The sequence below is a fragment of the Microcaecilia unicolor genome, chromosome 1 (genome assembly GCF_901765095.1).
Source record: "Microcaecilia unicolor chromosome 1, aMicUni1.1, whole genome shotgun sequence".
In the NCBI taxonomy this organism is placed as follows: domain Eukaryota; kingdom Metazoa; phylum Chordata; class Amphibia; order Gymnophiona; family Siphonopidae; genus Microcaecilia; species Microcaecilia unicolor.
Window position 1 is genome coordinate 627,167,411 of NC_044031.1, and position 26,913 is coordinate 627,194,323.

The 26,913-nt window shown below is 41.5% G+C and overlaps 1 protein-coding gene across 1 annotated transcript in view; it reads right to left on the minus strand.

Moving 5' to 3' along the window:
• The window catches only part of ADCK5 (aarF domain containing kinase 5), a 186,032-nt gene that overhangs the window by 101,913 nt on the left and 57,206 nt on the right, over positions 1 to 26,913 (minus strand). Inside the window, exon 5 of the mRNA XM_030220653.1 lies at positions 7,693 to 7,893. Within this exon, the coding sequence (XP_030076513.1) occupies positions 7,693 to 7,893 (201 nt within the window). The remainder of the gene's footprint in view (positions 1 to 7,692; positions 7,894 to 26,913) is intronic.

A 26,913-nucleotide genomic window follows, 5' to 3' on the forward strand; every position in this document is an offset into this window, starting at 1 on the left:
TCTTTTATACAGATGCTTTTATATAGGCATTGTTGACAGCGACTGTGGTGTCTAGAAAGCTGACTTTTTCTGTGGAATAATCAATCAAAAACTGGAGCAAGTAGTAAAAGCAGTTAATGTAGCTGGGTTTATAAAAATGACCGACAAATTCCTGAATGAAAAGTTCATAAACCATTATTAACTTATAGACCGGGAAAATCACTGTTTTATCCTTGGGATTAAGCAGCATGGAATCTTGTAACTTTTTCGGACTCTGCCAGGAACTTGTAACCTGGACTGGCAACTGGGCTAGATGGACACTTGATCTACCCCAGCAGGGCAATTTATATCCTTATGTTCTTATGAAGGATACTATCAGAACAAGGACATTTGGGCATCCCAATAGGGAAGTTGCAACAAAGGTAAAAGTAAGTCAAGAGCCTTTAAAGGAAGAGTAGAGCAAAGACTGCAGATTACTCCTGTCAATTACTAAGCAGCTTGCAGATACAAACAAAACAAAACAAACTCTGGAATCCATGTATATAAGTGCTAGAAGCCTACAAAATAAGATGGGAGAGTTATATAGCACTAAATTAAGACCCCATGGAAGGAGGACAACCAATGAGGCACAGTGTTACCTGGGTACTACTGTTCAAGCCTCCCAAGATCTGTTACTGTAAGATCCTAGTATCTTGATGTATAACCTCAGCACATCAATACACCATGAAGTCCCTTTATATTTCTGAAATGTCCTTTATTGAATAACAAACAGTTTACTTACAAATCAGAAGAGGTGCCTCTTAGCACAGAGCCTTCATATTCTGAAAGCTGCCTCAATGGATGGAATCAGAGACCTGAGAAAAAGGGAAGTTCTACTGCTGAGTTAGAAAAGCAGTTTCACAGGCAGAGCAGCTCATAGATGGGAGATTGAAAGTGCAATATCTCATTGGCAAGATATGTATGAGGTAAAGTTCTCTCCAGGGAGTCTATGAGGACAAATGCTGACAGAAATAAGATGGAGACAGCTACCCAGTAAGACAGAGAGAGAAACCTGGACAGGAGAGGGGGGCTCCCTCGAGCCCAAAGAACAAGATGCCAAGAAGACCAATGAGAACAGAGCCAAGTTAGGCTCAGCAAAAAAGGTCTACACAACAGCACACCAATAATAACAGTTTTTAAGCAAATGTGTCTGCACTACCTGTGAACTACATTTCACATAATGCCTTGTTTATCTAACATTACAGTGACCTACAGTAAAACATTAACACATTTCAGGAACCTATCCCAACCAGGCAAGGCTGTCAAAGGACAGAACAACTACGACCACTATTTCTATAGAGCTACTAGACATACACAGTGCTGTATACTAAACATTAAAGAGACAGTCCTTGCATGACAGAGCTTACAATTTAATCAAGACAGACAAACAAGGGATTAGGGAATTACTTATGGAGGGAATGATAAAACAGACATGGATACTGAACACGTGAAAAGGAGTTAGGCTTTTAGCCTAGACTTGAATATGGCCAGAGACAGAGTTTGAAGTACTAACTCAGGAAGTCTATTCCAGGCATAAAGAAACAAGAAAAAAGGAAATGAGTCTGGAGTTGTTAGTGGAAGAGAAGGGTTACCTGATGAACAGAGTTCCCAGGGAAGAGTGTAGGGAGAGATGAGTGGAGAGGTACTAAAGGACAAGATATTTTTTAGATATCACAATGATAGGAAGAAGTGCAAAAGTGGCATTGTGAGATTCAAAGATGAAGGGGAGGAATATGTAGAAGCTGATAAGGAACGTTGCAATCTGACCCTGCCCATTATCCCCCACAGAAGTGACGCTAGTACTCTTCATTTCAAAAGCAAGCTGCTACTGTGGCATGTGCACAAGGAGCAGGACATGCTTCTTTGTGCACACCTTCGTGAGTGAAACAGTGAGCGCACTATTACAGGTCCAGCTAATTTGTTCATACTTTTTTTATTACTTGCTTTCACTTGCTACTGGCTCTGCTAGTCCTCTCTACAATGCTCCCAGCGGTCCTCTGGAGTTCAAGCTAACCCCTGCCGCTATCCCGCCCCAGTCATCGGACTCGACAATTGGTTCCAAATCCCTCGGGCACCCACTTGAATGCCTGACCAGCCTAAAGAACTCTCATTACAATTAGGTCCTTAGAAGGTAAGCATATATTTTTGCATTTGATCCTTCACCAGATTTTAGATCATCTCTGTCTAATAGAGACCTAGCTTTCTGCTAGTGACATCTTTTGTCTGTTTATCTCAATCTCTTCCCCCTGGCTACTCTTACCTCTATACTAATTGACAAGGGAGGAAGGGTGGCGGCCTCACTCTCACATATTCATCTAAAAACTTTCTTCATATTCAAGCTCATTTCCACCACTACTGGGCCCATTTCAGGCTCTGTCCATGTTAACATACCACTTCACTTCCTTCTTGACTACATTCCTCTGAAAATTTCTGCCCCTAGCTTCCAGAATCTGAAGACCTTTCTCTCTCAATATATTCTCCAATTTCCTCAGGTCATTATTCTTGGTGACTTCAATTTACACCTACATGATTCTAATGCTCCTCTTAGCAATGACTTTCTTGACTTAGTAGATCTCTCCCTGGTCCAACATGTTCCCTCTGCAACCCATCAAGGTGGTCATCTTCTTGACCGTCTCCTTAACTTCCTCCACTTGTCCAGTTACTGTTCTGCCCTCTATTTCACTACCTATTCCCTGGTATGACCACTCCTTTCCCAATTTTCATCTGAGTTCAGATGATTCACTTTCTTCTACCTCATCTCAGGCTCGTCTGACACTATCCCTACAACAACTTACTGCTTCCTTTTTTGCCAATACATTCTCTCTTCAACTATCACCATCTTCTGTTCTCAACCGTGGTTTCTTTCCACTTAGAAGTCTTCGCTCCATAGTTAAATTCCTTGAGTTCTCTGATCTTCATACTTTGTGCATGCATTTGTGACCTCTCTTTTACAATATGCTAATGGGGTTTATGCTGGTCTTTCAAATATCCACTTACATTGACTTCAGACCTTACAGAATGCAGCAGCTCGTTTTCTTTCTAAAAGCACAGCAATCTGATTCTATCACTCCTTTTATCTTCACTTCACTGGCTCCCAATTAAATACAGATCTTGGTTTAAAATTCTCTAACTCACAAGACACTTCACTGTGGTTCTCCTGCCTATCTCTCCACTCTTATTATTCCTTACACTCCTTCCTGCTCTCTTCACTCACTTGGCTCAAATCGTTTGGCGCTTCCTTCGCCAAGACAGGCATATTACGAGTCAACACGTCACACTACTTTTTACTTTCTTGCATCCAAACTTTGGAATGATCTTACTCCAATATTACGCATTAACTGTCCTCTCGTTTTAAAATTCTACTAAAATCTCACTTTCTTCCTCTTGCATTTGGTTTCTCACCTCCCTGTACGAAGGTGTGGGTTGCTGACCACTGGTTGCCTATGCAGTTAGCTATTTTGTTTGGTTTGTGCGTTTCTCTTGTATGACTGTTCTGTCCTATAGTATATGGAGTTCTTTTCTATTTATATTTTACTACATTTCAAATTTTTGTAAACCGCTGCAATCTTTTGTAGTAGTGGTGGTATATCAAAATTTTTAATAAACAAACATTCACAACTCTCCCTTAGAAGAACAAGCAGTGTCTTGGAATTGAGCATTACATTCAACCTATGATATGTTAGCCCCTTTGCAATCCCAGACCACGGTCTACCCTAAGTCCTTTTGTGAAAAAAGAGCCATGGTTTACTATGGCTCTCCGATATCGCTGCCATCTTCATTAATTGGAACGGTGATGGCAGAAAGGCAAGCTTAACAGTGACCTTTATCACTATAAAGCTGCAGTTAATCGAAAAAGTAAACTTTTTTGTATACTTTGCTTCTTAACCTCAGCACCTCAATGCCTGTAAATAACCTCTCTCCCTACTTCTCCACTGTCAACTCTCTCAAACATTGCTCCTCCATCTGAAGCTACCTCACCTACCCTAATTCTTTCATATTTCATATCTCCACTTCCTTCACAATTGACAAAGATTCTTAAAACTGTTCACTCTATCACTGCTCCTTACAACCCAATGCCATCCATATTTATAAAACTGTTCGGGGTTACTCTGCTCCCCTTTCTTCACTTACTAGTTATGACACCATTAACTATAGGTGTTGTACCTCAGCTCTGGAAACATGTTTTTATTATGCCAAAACAGAAAGTTAAAGCACTAGGCCCTACAGTAATCACTAAATACCGTCCCATTGCACAGCTTCCTTTTGTATCTAAATTGGCTGAAAAGGTTGTTCGCCTTCAACTTGAACATCACCTGGAACAGCGCTCAGTCTTACACCCTCAACAGACTAGGTTTATGAAATTTCAAAGTACAGAGGCATCTCTCATTCATACTTGAATATTATGATAGGAATGAACCAGTAATTTTAACTTCTCTGGATCTTACTATGGCTTTTGATACTGTGGACCATACTCTTCTAGATTGCTTCTCTGACATAAGCATTCGAGGTAATGCTTTAACTTGGATACAGTCATTTCTACAAAACAGATTAAGTCCAAGTTCACTGCAAAGGCTTCACCTCTTTTCCTATGCCTCCCCTTATGGAGTTCCACAGGGTTCAGTTTTGGCTCCATTACTATTTAATATATTCCCTTCACCACTACTGTTCTTCATTGAATCGCTTAGCCTAAACAGCTATGCTTATGCAGATGACATTCAAATTCTTGCATATGTAGATCCTAACCACAACTGGACGTAATTCAACTGATACAAACAGCAAGTAAATCTCTCTCAGGTACAGATATTATTTTAAAAGGAGGAAAGGACTTCAGATGCTCAGCGTTCATTTGTAAAAATAATTTACTTGATATGAATGCCTAGGTGCCTGGTATCCATAATTGAAGATTGATTTTCATTGTGTGACTATCTAGCGAGCTTCCTCATAAGCCAAAAACCTCCATAAATCTTTTATTTAACCCTTGTCAGTTTTTTGGGATTTCAGCAACACTCTATCAAAGTTACAAAAAAGGCACTTCTCTTCACAATGAACGCTGAGCATCTGAAGTCCTTTCCTCCTTTAAAATAATATCTATATCTGAGAGAGATTTACTTGCTGTTTGTATGATATGTAGGTCCTACCAATATCTCTTCTATTCAAGCCCTCAATGCTAAGTTAGATCAGATAGCCTCTTGGCTCTATATACTTAAGCTTACCCTTAATTATAGGAAACTTACAGGCACTTTGTTCGCTCGTCTAAATCCTTCTCCGCCCATCAGCCCTATCATGTTAGCAGGATACTCTCTCTCTTTGGTAACGTCAGTTAAGTTCTTAGGTGTCATTATAAATGATGCTTGAACTTTTTGCCCTTACATCTCCAAGATCATACGTACTTGTTTTTCCAAATTGAAAATGCTTTACTCTGTTCTCCATTTATTCACCACCTCAGCGCTTTGTGTTCTTATTCATGCACTAGTGCTTTCTGGACTTGATTACTGCAATGCGCTATTACAAAGTATTCACAAGAAACATATCCAGTGTTTGCAACTGGTCCAGAATGCGGACATTTGCGTCCTGACTGATGCAAAATAATTTGACCATGTCATGCCACTTTTTCACAATGAGAACCGGCTACCCATCATCTTGAATTTCATACAAATTACTTCTCCTGGTTTATAATATTCTTCAGTCTGGTCAACCCCCTTACTTATCTCAACATCTGATTTCTTATTGCCCCCCCCCCCCCCCCCTCCAGGGTACTCCGCTCCTTGCAGGATCATCTGCTGTAAGTTCTTCCTCTTCGTTTGGTCGCCTTTCCTCTGTACGTTCTTGAATATTAACGTTATGGGTCCTCCTCCTTGGAGCACTATTCCCCTAGTTCTTCAATTGGAACCTACCCTGTCCACCTTCAAGACCCATCTTAAGGTCCATCAATTTGCTATAGCTTTTGACTTTCTCCATACATCGTTGACTGCTGGCTCAAATGAGGGCACATAACAGTGTCTCTCCTCACTCACCTTGTTGCCTTTTCTACCAATTAGGCTTTCAGTCTTGGTGCATGTTTCGTCTTTGTTTCTTTCTTTCCTGTCACCATTGTAGTTCCTTTCCATTTCCTGCTATTAGTAATTCTTTTTTTTTGGATTGTTACCTGCTTTGATGGACTCTTCCTAAGGCAGTATATCAAGTATCAATAAACTTGGAAACTTGGAAATATTTCTGTTCTGTGTTCCCAATTGAAGGGCTGGGAGAAGGACCACAGAAGACAAACACAAATAGGAATAGAAGCATGATACACCCTGAATGATTTTCAGAGGACTGTGTTTGTGAGTTGTTAGCTAAACAAAAGGTGAACAAAGTGATGGGGCCAGATGACACACATCTGTGGGAACTGAAGGAACTTAGGAAAGTTCTGGTGGCTCCACTGGCTGACCTTTTCAATGCTTCTCTGGAGTCAGGAGTGGTCTCAAGAGGACCGGAGAAGGGTATATGTAGTCCCGCTCCACAAAAGCAGAAGGAAAAGGTTGGGAACTACAAGCTGGTAAGTCTGACTTTTGTGGTAAGTAAATTAATGAGCTAGTGGATTGCAGGACTGTAGAGGCAGCATAGTTTCACTAGAGGAAGGTCTTGTCAGGTAAAGTGATTTTTTTTTTGACTGGGTAACCACAGATTTAAATCAAGGGAGAACACTAGATATGGCATATATAGATTTTAGCAAAGCCTTTGACATGGTTTCACATAGAAGACTGGTAAATAAACTGAGTGCCCTCGGTATGGGCCCTAAAGTAACTGGCTGGACTAGGAACTGGTTGAGTGGAAGGCAACAAGAGGGTAAAAGTAAATGGAGCTCACTCTGAGGAAAAAGGATGTTACTAGTGATGTGCTGCGCTGCAAGGTTCAGTTCTTGGGCCAGTTCTTTTTAACATTTCTGTAAGTGATATTGCTGTGTAGTATGGCTTGCCTCTTTGTGGATGATACAAAAATCTGCAATAGGTTAGACACCTTTGGTGGTGTGGATAACATGAGGAGGAATGTAGCAAAACTTGAAGAATGGTCCAGAGTTTGGCAGCTAAAAAATGTAAGCGGGACACAAGTGATTATCTTAAGGTGGCCAAACAGGTACAAAAGATGACGGTGAAAGCTAGAAAGATGCTTGAGTATTTAGGGAGAGGAATGGCCAGCAGGAAAAAGGAGGTGAAGATGTGTCTGTCTAGGTCTCTAATGAGCCCTCATTTAGAGTACTGTGTACAGTCCTGGAGACTGCACCAGTGTAGGTGGTGGAGACAAAGACTGTATCTGAATTCAAGTAAGCTTGGGAGGAGAAAGAATAATAGATAGCATGGATGGGCAGACTGGATAGGCCATATGGTCTTTACATGTCTTCATTTTTCTCTGTTTCTGCTGTTATTTTCTTATTGACTTTGTAAAGAAATTTCAATAAAAGACAATGAAAAAAAATTCACATAACTTTTCATAATCAATATCCAACCCAACTGATGGATAATGTACTAAATTATACAAAAACCTAACTTACTAATTCCTTGGGCCTTAGCCACAATACTTTCATAACCTGGGACAGATGGATTTTATAAATTTACACAGAACAAGCTTCCATCTATATATAATTGCTCTACCCCTTCTTTTCTTTCCAACCCTTGCCTGATCTAACTCAACACCAACCTCCTTGTATCGCCTATTCAGGGCCTTGTCCTCCAGCATACGCAGGGTCTGGATATACTCCAGGGGTAACAAATGGTTGAATGAACACAGACCCTGGCCAAGCTTCACATAGAGGCCTCCATTCTGAATTGCCCCTTCCACCAGGCTGTCAGCTGCTCGCTGGTGACATGCAGAAATTTTCTCCTTGTATTCCAGGCTGTCCTGACAAGGAAAAAGAGGAGTCAGTGAGGTCTCTCATCAGTGCATGTCTGTCTGTACCCAGAGATTCAAGATACTCAATAAACCCTCCTTTCGTACCTTACATATTTTAGTTTTGCTAGCTTCAGGCAAACATTATCTTCCACTAATGGTGTTGTATATTTACCAACAGCACTTCCAGAGGGGTAGCCATGTTTGTCTACAGTATCAAGAATAGAACAGTTTTAATGAAATATGAGCTTTCAAAGACAAGGGTCAGTTCCATCAGATATAGACTCTTGTCCTCGGAAGTAAACAAAATGATTGCAAAAAGGTTCCCCCAAACAAAATATTACGTATGTAGTATATGATTTTGAATCTAACAGAAAAATTAACTAGAAGAGGCAAAAACCTAGGAACAAATACAGCAAAAATACAGGGCATGCTCAAAACTAGTGACAAAATATATTTCATGTATACAGTCACATCAGTTCAAGCAGTATACTCACAGTATGTCTCAGAAAACATAACCATCACATAGCCCACAAATGTAAAATTTAGTAGACTCTTAATGGTACAGTGGATTTGGAAAACTTAAGGTTAATATCTTTAGTCTAAAAAATGGCAGAAATTTCCTCTGGGTTACATGAGACAAACAGTAATTGTTCTCTCTCTCTCTTATCAATGGTTGAGAAAACATTACCTAAGACATGTTTTCTCTCCTGAAACCCATCTGTTTTTGGCTAATAGTCAGCCTCTTCTTCTTTCATTATTTTTCTGACCTGTTGAACTGAATTGTTAGCTGACCCTATAATGTAAACTTTTTTAATTTCTATATAATCTTAAACGTTCTTTCAGAAAGACAAACTCATGAGAGGAAAACTGGCTTGATTGTCAGTGGTCTGTTTCACGGGCTTTCTTCTTTATAGCAATTTTTAATTCTCTGAATAAAGGAAATTTCAAATGATCACTCTGCTGTGAGATGTTGATTATGCAGCCTGAATCTACAATTTGGTTTACCCCTGTCATGATCATTAGCTTTCCTGCTGGGAGAAGGCTTTGCAATGAGATTGGTCCTGTAGCCATTTAAGGTAAGAGCCCTGTTTTGTTTTCCCTCTTCTCTGGTATTCTGTCAATCTAAATGCTGGGTCCCTACTGTGAAACACACGATTGACTAACTTTTGTTATAAACTAAATACTCAGGTTAAACCCCCAGTTTAAACTGAGTATTTAGTTTATAATACCGAAAACCTGACCAATATAGACACCCCAGTGGAGACCGTAACTATTCTTTTTTTTTTTTATCACATTTACAATACGTTTCAAGTACGAACTCTTGAAATAGAAAAGATGACTATTAGTCATAATAATATACAGGAAAATTTGTTACAACATACATAATTGAATCAAAATTATCACATGATCTTATGCTCATCTTTAGTCCACAAAATAGGGGACAAATCAATTTATCAGGAAAACAATATTATTAGTGTTGGGAATTGGGGGGTCCCGAGCCCCCCAAGAAGGCTAGAGTGACCTCAATCTGACTCCATCTCTAGATAACACTAGTACTGGGGTAATCCAGGAGTTATGAGGTTTTAAAAGGAATTGCCACTGAGAGAGACGTTAGGTCTCAAATACCGGCATTAGTCCGCCTCTCAGCACTGGCAAGGAATAGATACCAGCCTTATGACAAACTGGATTTAGGCTACAGGTTATATAATGCAGCGAATGATAGCCTGATGTAGTAAAAGCATTTGTACTTACAGCCTTTCATCATTAAGTGAAGCCCACAAACCATCATTTAGAATGAAGAGTTTATTTGCATATCAGACTTTAATCAGGTACATTCATCAGACAAATTCTGGATTCAGCTGACTGGAGCTCTGCTGCTTCCGAGGCGTTGGAGAAAAGTTCTCCTGAGGGCTTGCATGCACCCTGCTTTTATACAATTTGGTCACTATACAAGTCTATGGAGAGGGATTTTTTTCTCTAATATTGCTTAATCTATGAGTCATGACCTCCGGCCAGGTGCTCTTCCGTTTTAGTATTGCAACCTGTTGTGCAATTTCCCTTTTTGTCAACATTTCCCTAGATACGGACATCCAAACATGAACAAAACAACTTTTTTTATGAAGATATCTAAATATAGATATCTCAGGTTCATATCATCTTGTAATCTGACTTAGCATTTTAGCCATCAATTCCTTGATCTTGGCTTTTGCACTGCTTTTGAATGTCACACCAAATTCTAATGAGGCCCAGTCAGTGCCTTTTAGCAGTTTAAGCTGTTTAAGGTATGTAAATTGACCCACCACTATTCCAGTGGATGGATCCCAAGCGGGGACACATATTAACTTACAGGTAAAGCACGTCCTTGCTCAGCCAGTCATAGATTTTTAAACCTAGCTGGTATTTTTACAGCCTGAGTCCTAAAATCTGGCCTTCCACCCTTCCGGTGGGCATCCAGTGAGGGCCTCTTGCTGTAGTATAATTATACATTAGTAAATAAGAAAAGGTGGCAGAGAAGGGTTATTAGTGACTTTTAAATTCTAAGACGTCGAAGTTGTTATAGGTCCTGGTGGTAACACAGGTAGGCCAGCTAACTTGGAATCCAAAAAAGAACTCAATTGCTTAGAATCAAAAAATATATATTTAACTAAATTTAATTTTATGACACATTTGCAAGGAAAATTTAACCAATATAGTGCGCCCAATTGCTCTGCTTTCGGGCGAAGTTTAAGAAATTCTTGTCTCTTCTTCTGTGTAACCCTAGAGACATCCAGATACATCCTTACTTTGTGACCAAGGAAACTCTGTTCTCGATATAGAAAATATTGCTTGAGTATCCAGTCTCTGTCAGGTTGAAGAATGAATGTAACTTTAAAAGTGGCTGTTGTCAATCCCACCGTATCATCTTCTATCATTTGTGTTAAGTTTATATCTGAGGTCCCTGCAGGGATCTCTAATCTTACTCCTTGATCAGAATTTTTCTTGAGGAAAGGTGTTATATATAATATCTTTGATATCGGGGGGTATGATTGTTCAGGAATTTTCAACACCTCTGTTAGATATTTTTTTTAATGTAATTAAAGGTGATATTGAAAACTGCCTTGGAAAATTTATAAGTCTAAGAGTATTGGAACGTTGGTAATTTTCCAGCATTTCTATCTTGGTTTGAAGTAAAAGATTCTCTTTGATCAAATTAATTTGAATCTGCTGAACGTTTTGTATAGCCTTAGAGTTGTTTTCAGTATATTGAGCCAATGTTACAATCTTTTGATCCAATAATGGAATTTTCTCCAATAAAGAATTAGTTTGTTGGTTAACAAATGTGAGTTTCATAGATAGGAAAGCTTCTAGACAAACTAGGGCTTCCCAGATGGATTCTAAAGTTATTACCTTAGGTTTCTGAGGCAACGAGGACTTTGTTAAGCCCAGTGAAGGATTCTTCCAAGGCTGTATTGCCTGTGTTATCTGTTCTTCCCCAGAGACACTCTCCTCTGTTTCTCCCGCTTCTTCCAAAGCGGGGATAGTCAGCGTCTCCATACCCGTTGCAGCGCCCGCGCCAAGAAACCCCATCGACGATCGAACGGCCAGTGTTCCCTGGGCTGCTTCCGGGGTTATCGCCGGCATCAGAAGAGGATTTCGCTCTTCGGGACTCAAAGTTATTTCAGCTTCAAGCCGTGAGTGTGGGAGACCCGTCTCCGAACTCAACAGCAGCGAAGGAAGTGGTCCCGCCATGGCACCCAAAACTATGAAGCGGTCCAGAGTTCCTAACGATGGCAGGGGTGGCACCGCAGGGCTAATGCGTTGCCTGCCTCTTCTCTTAGGCATCAGGAAAACAGTTATTTCAATCCACGTAGAGATAAGACGGGAGCTGCTTCACACACACCTCACTCAGCCGCCATCTTGTCCCCTCCGGAGAACGTAACTATTCTTATAGTCAAGAGAGGGTGTTTTGAATGTCCTTTTTCCAGAGATATGTGTTCTCTGTGTCAGTGTGTTAGCTTTTTGTGTGTACCAGCACCCTGTTGTTAAATCTGAAAGATAATTGTTGCTCAGAAGTGCTATATAAATTGCTTTCCTATCTTCCCATCCATTCTGTGCTCAAATGTCTGTGAGAATTTGTAATATTGATCAGCACTGCCATCTGGTGGGTGAAGTGAATACATGTATTTGACTTAAAGGACATTTATGGGAAACAAAATTTATATAGAGACATATTAACCCTTTTTGATTTGGAATGTATATAGAAGTGGAACCTCAAAATTGGCACAGGACACCCAGTGGGGGACACTCTAGGAGCCTAGTGGATCTAGACACATCTGGTTGGGAGCAGGATTACAGATCCTGGGATCAGGAACTGACAGAATTGAGCAAGTGGGGCTCATTCTGACTGGTTCTCAAAGTGGAGAAAGTGAACCAGAACTGAACTCCAAAGATTGGAGTCAGAAAAAATTTCCCCAGAGGAGGGAAATAGTTGCCCAATATTTTTGAGATTCCACTCAGCATATTAATTATGGGAAATAAGAAATATATGTCTGAAATCTTACTTTCAGGGCCAGCAGCTTACATGAGCACTAATTATTGAATCACGTAAATATTTGGATAAGTGGAATAGTTTTACTAGAAACAACCCCACATTGTGCTTCCCACAAGAAGGATCCTTAACATTTGAGACACTTGTATATTTAAGAGAGATGTTTTAGAACATAAGAAGGTAACACAAGATCAATGGACCCGGTATTTGAAACAGCAAGAGGAATGTTAGGAATGTTTAAAACGTGATAAAGCACATGCTCTATCAGGTTTGGAAAATACAATGGAGAAAAAGGTTGATGAAGTTAAAGGTGAAATAGAAAGGAAATTGGCTGAAGTTAAAAATAAAGCCGATTACTTTGAAAAGAGATGTCTTTCTTTGTACCTTGTTCGTTCTCCCACTGCTCTGCCCCCTGATTATCATGCAAAGGATAACACAGAGGAAGATATAATAGATCTTTTTCTGTCATGTAGAAATCCTGATGTATTTCCAAAATTCAAAACATCTGATTCAGGGACAGCACAGAAAAAAATGCGTTTTTTCCAGAAACAGGGGACAAGACAGTGTGACAAGGGAAAACATGAAGCAACATTTAATAGAGTGGGCTGAGCCTAAATCTACAGAGGCTGGAACAGGAATGTATAATAATCTGTCTCTTAATGAGTTGCAAGAAATATATAGAAAAACTAAAGAAACAATAGTAAAGGGATTATTCAAAGATTTGATGACATGGGCTAATTGTAAGTGTTGACACTTATGATAAGTTATAAAGAGATTATAAAAATTTGTTTTACCCTGAGTTACATGTCTTGCTACAAGTCCAGACCTAGACACGCTAGTGCTAGTAACCAGGTCTCAGAGTCTGAGACAGAGGGGGTTACAGCTTATCCATTACAATTGTTGCCTGGGGAACAAGATAAGTTAGAGTCCCAGTGCCTTGGAATGTCTCTGAGATTACAGCCATAGCCAAAGATTTTTCTGATATTGAGGAAGATCCAGTAAAGTGGCAGAAAGAACTGCATAGTGTATTTAAGGGTTATTTTTTTTAAATGTTTTATTTATAACCATTTAAATTTTTACAAGCGATAAAACAACTTGCTGGAAATACAGAGAAAGTAATATGTAGGAATTATTTCAGTCAGGTAATTCTATTCTCTTCCTTAGACCACTAAATAGGGAGAGTGAAACAAGATAAGGAGGATCAATTAAACAGTAAACAGAAAAAAAAATGTGGTATTAACCTGATTATCCCCAGACATTACTCGTCTAATTCATTATTCCACATTGATCATCTGGTTGGCTTCTTCAAGGCCATTACGGTGTATAGTCAAATCATTTCATTGAAAAACATACTTATTGTCCAATATTAGTTAGAAATAATACACCTGACTACATTCTCTCTCTTTTAAAAACCAGAAGTTATTTAACAATACATATACTTAAATCTCTAATTCAAATCTCACTGATTAAAGTAATCCCAGTTTTCACAGGCTTCACTCCTTTTAAAGTAATAATTTGAGGAAATATTGTATTTAAGGGTTATAATCCCACTTACAGCAATGTCAATCGTCTCTTAAGAGCTCTTCTTCCTGATACTTAACTGCAGGGCCGGTCTTAGGCAGAGGCGACCGAGATGGCCGCATAGGGCCTCGCGCTTAAGGGGGCGGCGCGCCTCAAGTCTGCCTCTGCCTTTCTCTGCCTCCTCTCCTCCCGCCCGAGTCTTGTACCTTCCCCTGCTCGCGCCCATCCACAGCGGTGTCGCTCGATTTTAAAGCCCCGAGGCGGCATTCTCCCTCCGAGTCCGACATGCCGGCGATTCACACAGCCTGCCTTCTGGCAGCGTCGGGGCGGGGCCTCTCCCTCAGACGCGTCCCACCTCTGCGCAAGACAGGAAGTTGCATTAGAGGAGGCGGGACGCGTCTGAGGGAGAGGCTCCGACGCTGCCAGAAGGCAGGCTATGTGAATCGGTATCAGACTCGGAGGGACAGGACAGGGGGTCCTTCTGTAAGTCAGAAAATGATGGAGTTGATGAAGCTGGAGTCTCCTGGAGAGGTGTGAGTTCAAATACTTTAATTCCATGGGGGGAGGGCGTTGGAGGCAGACATGGGGGGAGATTCTTGGGCACGTTACAGCCCACAGCAAGAAAGAGAATCCTAAATAATTAAGTACCAATTGAATGCATCATTTCCTAGAGTGGACATGTAAAGGAGGGGAGGGGTTGGATCTGTGTAGGTATGGGGAGGCACCACTGGTGAATCTATAGGAACTGGTAAGGGGAAGGTGAAGTGAGGGCAGGCGGGCGGGAGGTATGGGGGGGGGGGGATGAGGAGGCTAGGTGCGAGGACAGTAATCACATGTATTAGGAATGATCTACTGGTGAGGGAAGTTTGGTGTTTTGTTTGTTGTTGTCCAATACAAAGCAGTGCAACATAACTGGGGGAATTGGGCCGGGGGTTGGGGTGGTTGGGGGTAAAAAAAAAAAAATCCATTGTTGACGGTGGGCATGCTGGACGTTTTCTTATACTTGAACAGTGTTCATGTTGAAGTTATCTGTTTTGTGTATTTTGATCTTTTAGTCAATAAAAAGATTTAAACATAAAAACGAGTGACCATGCAGATGGGCGAGAGCGGGCGGAAGAGACAGGACCCAGAGGGGGAGAAAGCTGCCCAAGAGCTGGGTATGGATGGCTGGAGGAGGAGGGGGGCAGGGGAGAAGAGAGTCGCTGGGTATGGATGGATGGTGGGACGGGCAGGGTAGGGTTGCTGGACATGAGGGGAGGAGAGGGTTGCTGGACATCATGGGTGGATGAAGGGGAGGGCAGGGGGGAGAGGAGGGTTGCTGGACATGGGTGGATGAAGAGGAAGGCAGGGGGGAGAGGAGGGTTGCTGGACATGGGCGGATGGAGGGGAGAGAAGACTGGAAGGAGATGCACATGGATGGAGGGGAGGGAAGAGAGGAGAAATCTGGACAGATGTAGTGGAGGGCAGGGAAGAGAGGAGAAATGTTGGGCAGGAATGGAGGGAAGGAAAGACGAAGGAGATGCACATGGATAGAGGGGAAGGGAGAGAGGAGAAATGCTGGACATGAATGTAGGGGAGGGGAGGAAAGTAGATGCACATGGATGGAGGGGATGAGGAGAAATGCTGGATATGGATGGAGGGGAAATTGCTGAATTTAAGGGCTGGATCGGAACACTTTGAAGGCAGATGCTGAAACTGGAGAAAGGATAGGGACAGGGCTACAGATGGTAGACAGGACACATGAGGACACAGGAGGATGGGGACGTGTTGAGAGAAAAAATATCAAATGGAAAGAAGACAGTGCATAAAACAGAAGACACTGGGACCAAAGCGAATAGAAAAACTAAATGATCAGACAACAAAGGTAGAAAAAAGTATTTTATTCAGAATTTATTAATTGGAATATGTCAGCTTTTGGAAATGTGCATCTGTGATATTTTGCATGTAAGTTTCAATTTTTCTAGTATTGCTGCTTGCTGAGTCTGACTTCTTGAGGTAACTTTCCACAGTTCAGTATTTTGCCTTCGTATCTGTTGTGATGTGTTTTTCGTGTGTGATCAAGGTGCAGTATTCTGCTAGTGTGTAGTATTTGCAGCCCTTTTTGTTTTTTTTCACTAGGTTGTGTACTGGTGTTTTAGAGCCTGGTGTAATTACAGTGCTGCCTTTCCATGCATAAGGTTGTAGCTCGTCCTTTCCTTGGAATTAGTTCTGTTATGGTTTGGTAAGGTTATGAGTGTGTTTTTGCACATATTTGTGCATAGTATTTTGCAGTTGAGCGATTGTGGTTAGTATATGCTTTGAGCAACCACTTTATTCTCTGTCATATGATACATACCTAATATCTAAATTTAATTAAAAGTCTACCTCTGATATAGCTGATTTATGGAAACATTTGATACTGTAAATGTTTGTGGGGTTTTTTTTTTTTTTAATGGGAACCTATGCACTTACATCTTTTTTGGCTACTTGGGGTTGGGGATCTCTGTGTTGCCTCTCTGGTTTGATGGGTTACAGAGTAATAGGGGAATTTGAAAGTACTGAATCTTTTCTTAATATTTTTCCTTTATTCTCCTTTGTTATGAGAATTGGAACTACGAATTGTAGTGGACTTATCATGAACCCCCCCCCCCCCTCCACAGAAATTATTCAGTTCAAGTTTAGCTTCATTTGTGTTTATTTGAAATTTCATAAATAAACATCTTCTAAAAACTGAATAATCTTATCAATGGGGTGGAGCTAGGGTGGGGCGGTACTAGGATGGGGTGGGACTAGGGGCGGGACTAGGATGGGACCCCACCAACTTGGTCTGCATAGGGCCCCGCACTTGCTAAGACCGGCCCTGCTTAACTGAGTAAACTCCTTAAGGAAGTAAATGGTATACAGAAGATCCAAATACTGATTACACAGAGGATGACAGCCTAAATGAATTTAAGACTAAACGTAATGATGCAGTAACTAAAGTTACAGATATATAAAATAAATGCTGACTGGAGTAGAATGAATGAATGAATGAATGAAAAAACACAGAAGAGGGAATCCGAAGTACACTTGCACAAGAGCGAAAACACAAGCACAAAGAGCCTTCAACAGTGGGGGTGTCAACTCAATATTTTATTGAACAGACCCGACACGTCCGTGTTTCTGCAAAACTGCTTGTGTCAGGGGTCTATCAATATGAATGATGTTCAAATATGTCAACTGAATCAAAAAACCTCTATGTCAGAGGTGGCAGTCTCGGAGCACCGAAAAGACGCCAAAAGCAGAGTGGGTACAACAAGGAGCTTCATAAGCATGAACCTGCACAGGTAAAAACTGCTGGATACTGGTAGAATAGCGTTTCTATTGATTCAATTGGCATATTTGAACATCATCATTATTGACAGACTCCTGACACAGGCAGTTTTGCTGAAACACGGACATGTCGGGTCTGTTCAATAAAATATTGAGATGACGCCCCTACACTCGAAGGCTCCTTGTTCTTGTGTTTTTGTGCTTCTGTAGAATACATGACAACAAAAACCTGGAGAAGATCCCTCTAAATATCAGGACAGACAGGCAACTGAGTTTAAGAAATACTCTGGAACTGATGATGCTTCAGTGAATGCTGTTCCAGGTGTTAGCAAAGCATTTGATAATGGGATTCTGCCCCTGTACTATCATTGCTGAAAACCATTCATGTTCAATGGAGTACAGAAACATCAGATACTCTTGTTGAAGTAGTTGAACATTGTCTTTGGAAATTACTTGATCAGGAAGCAGAGAAGGGCTTCAAGCTAGAAAAAAACAACTGTTGAACCTGCAACTGCGATCTTTTCAGAGCTCAAATAATTGAGGAAGAGACAGAGGTAGAGGACAAGGGCCTACTAAGAGGTCCATGTTTTATATGTGGCCAAATGGGACATTGGAAAGCCTTTTGTCCTGAAAAGCCTCCAAGAGGACCCCCTGATTCTGAAGCTGAACAATCCCTGTATATCTATGATGTCCCATCTAGTGACTAAGTATGGAAAACTCCTGCACTGAAGAACCCAAGGAGACTTCTCATGAAAAACCCCCACCTATCCTCTCATACCCCTTGATGCCGATTGCTCATTTGACACTTTAGTGAATGGACAGCCAACCCGGTTGCTGACCGACACTGGAGTCATACGCTCTGCTCTCTAAAGTTCAGAATTTCCCAGAGTCTCTCTGTTAAGGGAAACAGTCCAAGCTGAAGAACTATCTGGTAATCCAATACCTCATGCTTTATCTGTACCCTTGGCTCATACAAGTGGGTTCATTATATCAAGAAAATGCCTTCCTCATGAGCCCTACTCTTCCAGTTAATCTGACAGACAGAGATCTTTTGGGCTGCATCATCTAATGTACTCCCCAGATGGCATATTCCTTCATGTTGCAGAGCAACAATTACAGGATGTTGAAGCAATACTGAATATGTCTATTGAGGAACCTGCATATACTGACGGTCTTGATCATAAATTGGAAGCTCATCTTCTTGCAGTCCCATAGGCCTTGTGGGCTTCTACCCTAATGAAGAGGAGCATTTGCAGACTGAACCTCTCCGAGTCATCCTGGACCCTTCCAAGCATGTGCCCAAGGTTCCTCAGTATACTCTGAACTCTGAAATTGAAGAGGGTATCATACAAGTGATTCAGGATCTACTGGACCAGAGTCATCTGTCCTACAAATTCTCATTATAACACCCCAATCTTGCCTATCCCCAAACCTGAGGAAAATACCTGGAGATTTTTGCAAAATCTCAGAGCTCTTAATAGGGCTGTTGTTGCCTCCTTCCCACAGTTGTTCTTAATCCAGCTACAATCCTCTCAGCCTTTCTTCATGACACATTTTTGTACTGTTATAGACCTCAGTAGTACATATTTTAGAGTACCTTTGGCCCCTGAGAGCCGGCCATTGTTTGCTTTTACTTATAGGGGCCAACAATACACCTGGACTACCTTGAGTCAGAGATATACTGAAACTCCCTCTTATTTTTCTCAAGCTTTAATAAAGGCCTTAGAACCTCTGCAATTTGAGGGAGGTTCCATCTTAGTGCAGTATGTTGACGATCTCCTGATCTACTCACACAAGGAAGCCTGTATAAAAGACTATGTGCTATTGCTTAACCATCTATTTAACATAGGCCTAAAAGCCAACAGGAAGAAACTCCAGTTCTGCCAACCCAAAGGTATGTATTTGGGGTTTCTACTCAAGTCAAGGTAGCAGAGAATTGCTGCCCACCAGAAGTGCTGCTATTTGAACTTTACCATGACCTATGACTAAAACAACTTAGGAAGTTGTTTGGAATAGCGAGTTATTGCAGACAATTGGATTATGGACTATACTGTCATTATCAAACCCCTCCAGGATTTGCTTTCTGCTGAAGTTCAAGAAAGCCTTCCCCGGGGACAGCAACAAAAGGTAGCCTTAACACAACTTAAGCAGGCCTCGTCTACTGCCCCAGCATTGGGCTTACCAGATTATACAACTTTGTTTATCCTGTTTTGCCATGAACAGAATTTCATTGCCTCCGGATCTGTCACTCAACCACATAGAAGGAAGTCTAGGCCAAATTGCTTACAGTGCAGCTCTTGATTCTGTTGTCAAAGAATATCCGCCTTGTTTAAGAGCGGTGGTCACAGCTGCTCTTTTACTGTCACTGTCAGAGAATATAGTGCTGCAGTTACCTCTCATTTTGCAGGTTCCATATAATGTAGAAGCACTTCTTAATCCTGCTAAGACCCAGCATTTTTCTATGGATAGACAGACTCAGTATAAGCGACTTCATCTTTCTCAACAACGTGTTATCGTTCAGAGGTGTACCTCTCTTAATCCTGCAATTTTGCTTCCACTCCCTGATGAAGGGGATCCCCAAGACTGTGTCCAACTTATTGAAATGAATATTAAACCATGCCCTGATTTGCAAGAGACTCAATTGCACAATCCAGACTTTGAGTTCTTTGTTGTTGGCTCTTGCCTCAGAGACAACTGGGGCAACTAAGGGTTGGATATGCTGTTTGTACCCTTTCAGACATACTAGAAAGGTGCTCGCTTACCAGACGTTCATAATACTCAAATTGCTGAACTTGATGCTTTAACTTGTGCTTGTGAAATTGCTACTGACAGTTCTATTACAATAAATACTGACAGTCGTTATGCATACGGAGTTACTCAAGACTTAGGAAAAACTTGGGATAATAGGGTTTTTTTTTACATCTTCAAGGAAACCAATTCATAATATCCCCCAATGTGTCTGCCTTGTTGAAAGCTAATTCATATCCAAAAGAAATTGCCATTGTTAATTGTGAGGGCCATTCTAAAGCCCATACTGAAGTATCTCAGGGAAATTCTTTTGCCAACCATGCTGCTAGGGAAGCTGCTTTAGGTGAACATCATACTCTGCCTTCCCTGTATCTAGAGTGTTGCCGTCTCCTTTGCTTCTATTACAGATGTCAGAGCATCACAACTGGAAATTGATTCTTGGAGACAGGCTGGATACACTTTGCATTCTGATGGGATTTGGAAGACCCACACTGGCCATGTGGTTCTCCCTGATCCAGCATGTTTCTTCTGTGCATCATGGCCAGGTACACGACAGCAAAGGAGGGATGATTTATAAATTCTCCCAAGATTGGTACAACCCCAAACTTGCCAGAAATTGCAAAAGATGTATGTGCTACCTGACTGCTCTGTGAACAGCATAATGTAGGTAAGCATGTTAAGATAAGCCAAGGACACAAAAGCCTGTATCATTAGGACCTTTTCTAAATTTGAAGATGGATTTTTTTCCAGCTGCCCAAATGTCAGGGATTTGAGTATTGTCTAGTAATTGTGTGTTTATTCTCAGGATGTGTTGGAAGCCATTTCCTTCCTACAAGGCTGATGCCAAGATAATCCAGCATTTTATTCCTTCCTGGGGAGTTCCTATTTGGCTATCCAGTGATATTAGCACTCCTTTCGTTTCGCAGGTAGTGCAACAGGTAATGAAAGCTTTGGGAATAAAGCATCAGTTCCACACCCCTTATCACCCACAGAATTCAGGAAAAGTGATGAGAACGAATGGAATATTAAAGACAAAGATTGCTAAAACAGAGCAGGAAACAGGATTAAATTGGGTTCAAAGTTTGTCATTAGCTCTCATGAGTCTACAAAATACACCCAATAGGAAGATAGTTACTGGAAGACCTATGAAAGCCATCCTCTCTGTATTTATGCCACCAGATTTGAATTTATTGAAAAGTGAACTTATGTCTTATTGCAAACATCTAATCCATGCAATACAGACTTATTTGCAGGTTGTTGCTGCCCTTCCTGATAAAACCAAGAAATCGTGCCACCAGCTGAAGCCCGGAGATTGGGTTTATGTGAAGGTGTTCCACAGAAACAATTGCCTTGAGCCAAGGTGGAGAGGGTCTTATCAAGTACTTCTGACTACACACACAGCAGTGAATTGTGAAGGACTTTCTACGTGGATCTAAGCTTCTCATTGTCAGAAAGCTAGAGTTGAAGACAAGGATCAGCGGGGAAGAGACGCCCATAAGTGACACCAAGTTAAAGCTTCAGAGAAAGGTGAAGAAAGCCAACAAAATCCTAAAGAACTTCTAGGAAGAAGGACCAAATATCTCAAGATGGAAAGTAAGATTGTTGAGCTTATTCAGGAAGATTGTAAAGACTGTGAACCACAAGTAGATAATAAGGAAGGAATGTACGAAGTAGAAAGTATCATTGATAGTAAGGTTGAAAAATGTACACCTTCTACAGAGTGCATTGGAAAGATTACCCCTCTGAGGAAGATACGTGCGAACCAGAAGAACATTTAAAGGATTGTGAGGAACTCCTCCCTAATGCGAGGAAGGAGGACAATTTGAATTCTTTAGATAGAGTTTCTATAGTTAGTTCAAACGTTTTTTTTTCTATTATTGCTTTTGTTATGATTGCTGAATTCTTTCTACTTTTTGCTCCCATGCCCGTTACAGCTATTCCTCAACATAAGCTTTTAAAAGAAGTTATGTTAATAATGCTGCTGATTGTTGGATGCAACTTCATAAACCTTTGGTGTCTCCCTTTGTTGGCCTTTCCTTTATGTGCTGATACCTTAACAGCACAGGGAACTCCACAATGGGAAGAATCATACGGAAATAAGCCTCATCAATTTGACAGGTTTAATGAGACTTGGACAGAGAAAGGATTACACTCCCCAAACCCACTGACAGGTTAAGTATGCCAAGCCTACATATGTTTTAGTGGGTCAGGAAAAACTTATCTGGGTACTACTACAGAGTGCCAGTAGATTTTGATAGCCAAAGGCTCCTGAACTGATGGGAAGACTGTTCCCCGACAAGAGTATTGCAAATTGTATCATAGACTTTCTGAGAAGTTCTCAGAGAAGAGGACAGTTCTGTGGGTCAGTAAACATTATTTTGCTCTGTGCTTTGGTAACTAAAAGATTGGGGTTTAAAACAGGAATTGCAGGTTATTGATAAAGACAGTTTTTTTGTTTTTGTTTTTTTTTTGTTACATTTGTACCCCGCGCTTTCCCACTCATGGCAGACTCAATGCGGCTTACATGGGGCAATGGACGGTTAAGTGACTTGCCCAGAGTCACAAGGAGCTGCCTGTGCCTGAAGTGGGAATCGAACTCAGTTCCTCAGTTCCCCAGGACCAAAGTCCACCACTCTAACCCAGTGGCGTAGCAAGGGGGGGGGCGTGAGGGGCAATTCATTTATAGTCAATTGCTTCTTGCTAAGTACATAAGTAATGCCACACTGGGAAAAGACCAAGGGTCCATCAAGCCCAGCATCCTATCCACGACAGTGGCCAATCCAGGCCAAGGGCACCTGGCAAGCTTCCCAAACGTACAAACATTCTATACATGTTATTCCCGGAATTGTGGATTTTTCCCAAGTCCATTTAGTAGCGGTTTAGGAAACCGTCTAACCCCTTTTTAAACTCTGCCAAGCTAACCGCCTTCACCAAGTTCTCCGGCAACGAATTCCAGAGTTTAATTACGCATTGGGTGAAGAAAACTTTTCTCCGATTTGTTTTAAATTTACTACACTGTAGTTTCATCGCATACCCCCTAGTCCTAGTATTTTTGGAAAGCATGAACAGACGCTTCACATCCACCTGTTCCACTCCACTCATTATTTTATAAACCTCTATCATGTCTCCCCTCAGCCGTCTCTTCTCCAAGCTGAAAAGCCCTAGCTTCCTTGCTGGAATTCTTTATCTTTTGAAATGCAAATGCTCAGGAATTATCAGATATTCTGTAAAGTTTTAAAAACAACTTTGTTTTATGACTATTTCGATTAATTAGGCATACCATGTGGGGTTGCTCATGTTTTGATTATGCTGTTTTTTTGTAGGATAGTATATAATTCTGAGGTTATGCCTTATTATTATCTGATTCTGATCCGCAATGAACTATGATTTGGTATTTGCATATAAGAAATGTATAACATAAAAGATAAAAAGAGGAGAGAGTTTTCATTAGAGTTTTAATTACATTTATTTAGTATCTGAGAAGCAAACATTAAATAAATTACACATTATACCATACCATACAGTGGGGGAAATAAGTATTTGATCCCTTGCTGATTTTGTAAGTTTGCCCACTGACAAAGACATGAGCAGCCCATAATTGAAGGGTAGGTTATTGGTAACAGTGAGAGATAGCACATCACAAATTAAATCCGGAAAATCACATTGTGGAAAGTATATGAATTTATTTGCATTCTGCAGAGGGAAATAAGTATTTAATCCCTCTGGCAAACAAGACCTAATACTTGGTGGCAAAACCCTTGTTGGCAAGCACAGCGGTCAGACGTCTTCTGTAGTTGATGATGAGGTTTGCACACATGTCAGGAGGAATTTTGGTCCACTCCTCTTTGCAGATCATCTCTAAATCATTAAGAGTTCTGGGCTGTCGCTTGGCAACTCGCAGCTTCAGCTCCCTCCATAAGTTTTCAATGGGATTAAGGTCTGGTGACTGGCTAGGCCACTCCATGACCCTAATGTGCTTCTTCCTGAGCCACTCCTTTGTTGCCTTGGCTGTATGTTTTGGGTCATTGTCGTGCTGGAAGACCCAGCCACGACCCATTTTTAAGGCCTTGGCGGAGGGAAGGAGGTTGTCACTCAGAATTGTACGGTACATGGCCCCATCCATTCTCCCATTGATGCGGTGAAGTAGTCCTGTGCCCTTAGCAGAGAAACACCCCCAAAACATAACATTTCCACCTCCATGCTTGACAGTGGGGACGGTGTTCTTTGGGTCATAGGCAGCATTTCTCTTCCTCCAAACACGGCGAGTTGAGTTCATGCCAAAGAGCTCAATTTTTGTCTCATCTGACCACAGCACCTTCTCCCAATCACTCTCGGCATCATCCAGGTGTTCACTGGCAAACTTCAGACGGGCCGTCACATGTGCCTTCCGGAGCAGGGGGACCTTGCGGGCACTGCAGGATTGCAATCCGTTATGTCGTAATGTGTTACCAATGGTTTTCGTGGTGACAGTGGTCCCAGCTGCCTTGAGATCATTGACAAGTTCCCCCCTTGTAGTTGTAGGCTGATTTCTAACCTTCCTCATGATCAAGGATACCCCACGAGGTGAGATTTTGCGTGGAGCCCCAGATCTTTGTCGATTGACAGTCATTTTGTACTTCTTCCATTTTCTTACTATGGCACCAACAGTTGTCTCCTTCTCGCCCAGCGTCTTACTGATGGTTTTGTAGCCCATTCCAGCCTTGTGCAGGTGTATGATCTTGTCCCTGACATCCTTAGACAGCTCCTTGCTCTTGGCCATTTTGTAGAGGTTAGAGTCTGACTGATTCACTGAGTCTGTGGACAGGTGTCTTTCATACAGGTGACCATTGCCGACAGCTGTCTGTCATGCAGGTAACGAGTTGATTTGGAGCATCTACCTGGTCTGTAGGGGCCAGATCTCTTACTGGTTGGTGGGGGATCAAATACTTATTTCCCTCTGCAGAATGCAAATAAATTCATATACTTTCCACAATGTGATTTTCCGGATTTAATTTGTGATGTGCTATCTCTCACTGTTACCAATAACCTACCCTTCAATTATGGGCTGCTCATGTCTTTGTCAGTGGGCAAACTTACAAAATCAGCAAGGGATCAAATACTTATTTCCCCCACTGTATAATCTTAAGGCTCTTTATATTCATCTAATATCCCTAATACCTTAATAAGTTAATTATTAAGATGAAGATAGCAGTCCAGCAGCGAGAGGGGTGCTATCCAGTCTTTAGCACTGACTGTCACATGCATGATTATCTTCCAGTTGGTGAGAGGTTATATGTGTGTGCTAGATGCAAACAGCTCTCAGTGAATGAGTCCATTCTCTTGAGGCTAGAGTAGGAGACTTGGAGGAGCTAAGGGAGACACAGAGGTACATAGAGGAGGTCTACAGGAACATTGTAGAGACGTTCTACCTCCAGTCTGACAGTCCCTGTACTGCCTTGGAAGAGGGAGGTCTCCTAAAAGGAGAGCATACCCTGGTGAAGTTGGAAGTAATCCTATAGCAAGGATCAGCCCACCAGGGGATACAATATCCTCTCACATCGAGGATGTCTCTCTAGGAGCTTCTGCCTGGAAGGGAAGGGTTAGAATAGCTGTTGTAGTTGGTGATTCAATTATTAGGCATGTAGATAGCTAGGTGGCTGGTGGGCGTGAGGATTGCCTGGTCACTTTTCAGCCTGGTGCAAAGGTGGAGGACCTCACACATCACCTAGATAGGGTTTTAGATAGTGTTGGGGAGGAGTCGGCTGTCTTGGTACATGTGGATACCAATAAAATCAAATGTGGTAGGGAGGTTCTGGAAAACAAATTTAGGCTCTTAGGTAGAAAGCTGAAATCCAGCTCATCCAGGGTAGAATTTTCAGAAATGCTCTGAAGCCTCAATGTGTGATTGAGATAATGGTGCATGGATGAGGGATTTAGATTTCTTAGGAACTGGGCAACATTCTGGGGTGGAGAGGAAGTTGGTTTCAAAAGGATGGCCTCCACCTTAACAGGGATTGAACCAGGCTGCAGGCATCAATATTTAAAAAGGAGATAGAGCAGATTTTAAAATAGAAACTGTGGGAAGTGCATGGTTTGGAAGAAGGTATCTTTAAAAGATATCACCAAGACAGGGAAGCCAGGGCATCCCAATAGCGAGGTTGCAACTAAAACCATAGTAGACCAAGTGCCTTTAAATAAAGAGCAGATTCTCAAGATTCCAAATTAACACTGTCAACTGATGAGCAAGCTGTGAAAAAGAACAAACATTGTTTGAAATATGCAAAATACCAGAAGCCTAAGAAATAAGACTGAAGAGTTAGAATATGAAAGCTATCCATTCCACTGGGCACCCACAGCAATCAGATAGAAAAACTTATATCAGGAAAATTTCCCAAAGAAGCTAGAGGAGTTGTTTGATGAGTTGGACAGATGGGAAGGCCTTACTATAACCTGGCTGGGCAGAATTCATGCAGTCAAGATGATGCTCCTACCGAAATTGCTCTCTCTCTTTTTGGCACTCCCATTGCCGATTCCTCGGGCTTTCTTTCAGCAACTAAACAAAAAAAAAGTGCGATGGAGTGTGTTGTTTCAAACTTCAGCTAAAGGTGACATGGGAGTCCCAAATTTTTTACTTATATTACCAAGCGGCACAATTGCGGGACCTAGCGGAGTGGGATCCAAGGAACACTAAGAAATGGCTGTATTGGGAAAGAGCTTGGATGGGCACCCGATACCTGAGTTCCATACTCTGGAGCTCGGGAAAAGATATCTTAGCAGCCGCACGAAGAGTCCCGTTGGGCCCTAAGCACTTGTTACATACATGGCTTCAAATCAGAAGGAGGGTTTTCCCTGATAGAAAATATTTTTTACAGATGGCTATATGAGGTGCCCCGGGTTTCCCACTTGGGGTAGAAGAGAATACATACAAGACATAGGCTAAGAAAGGGTTCAGTACCCTGGGA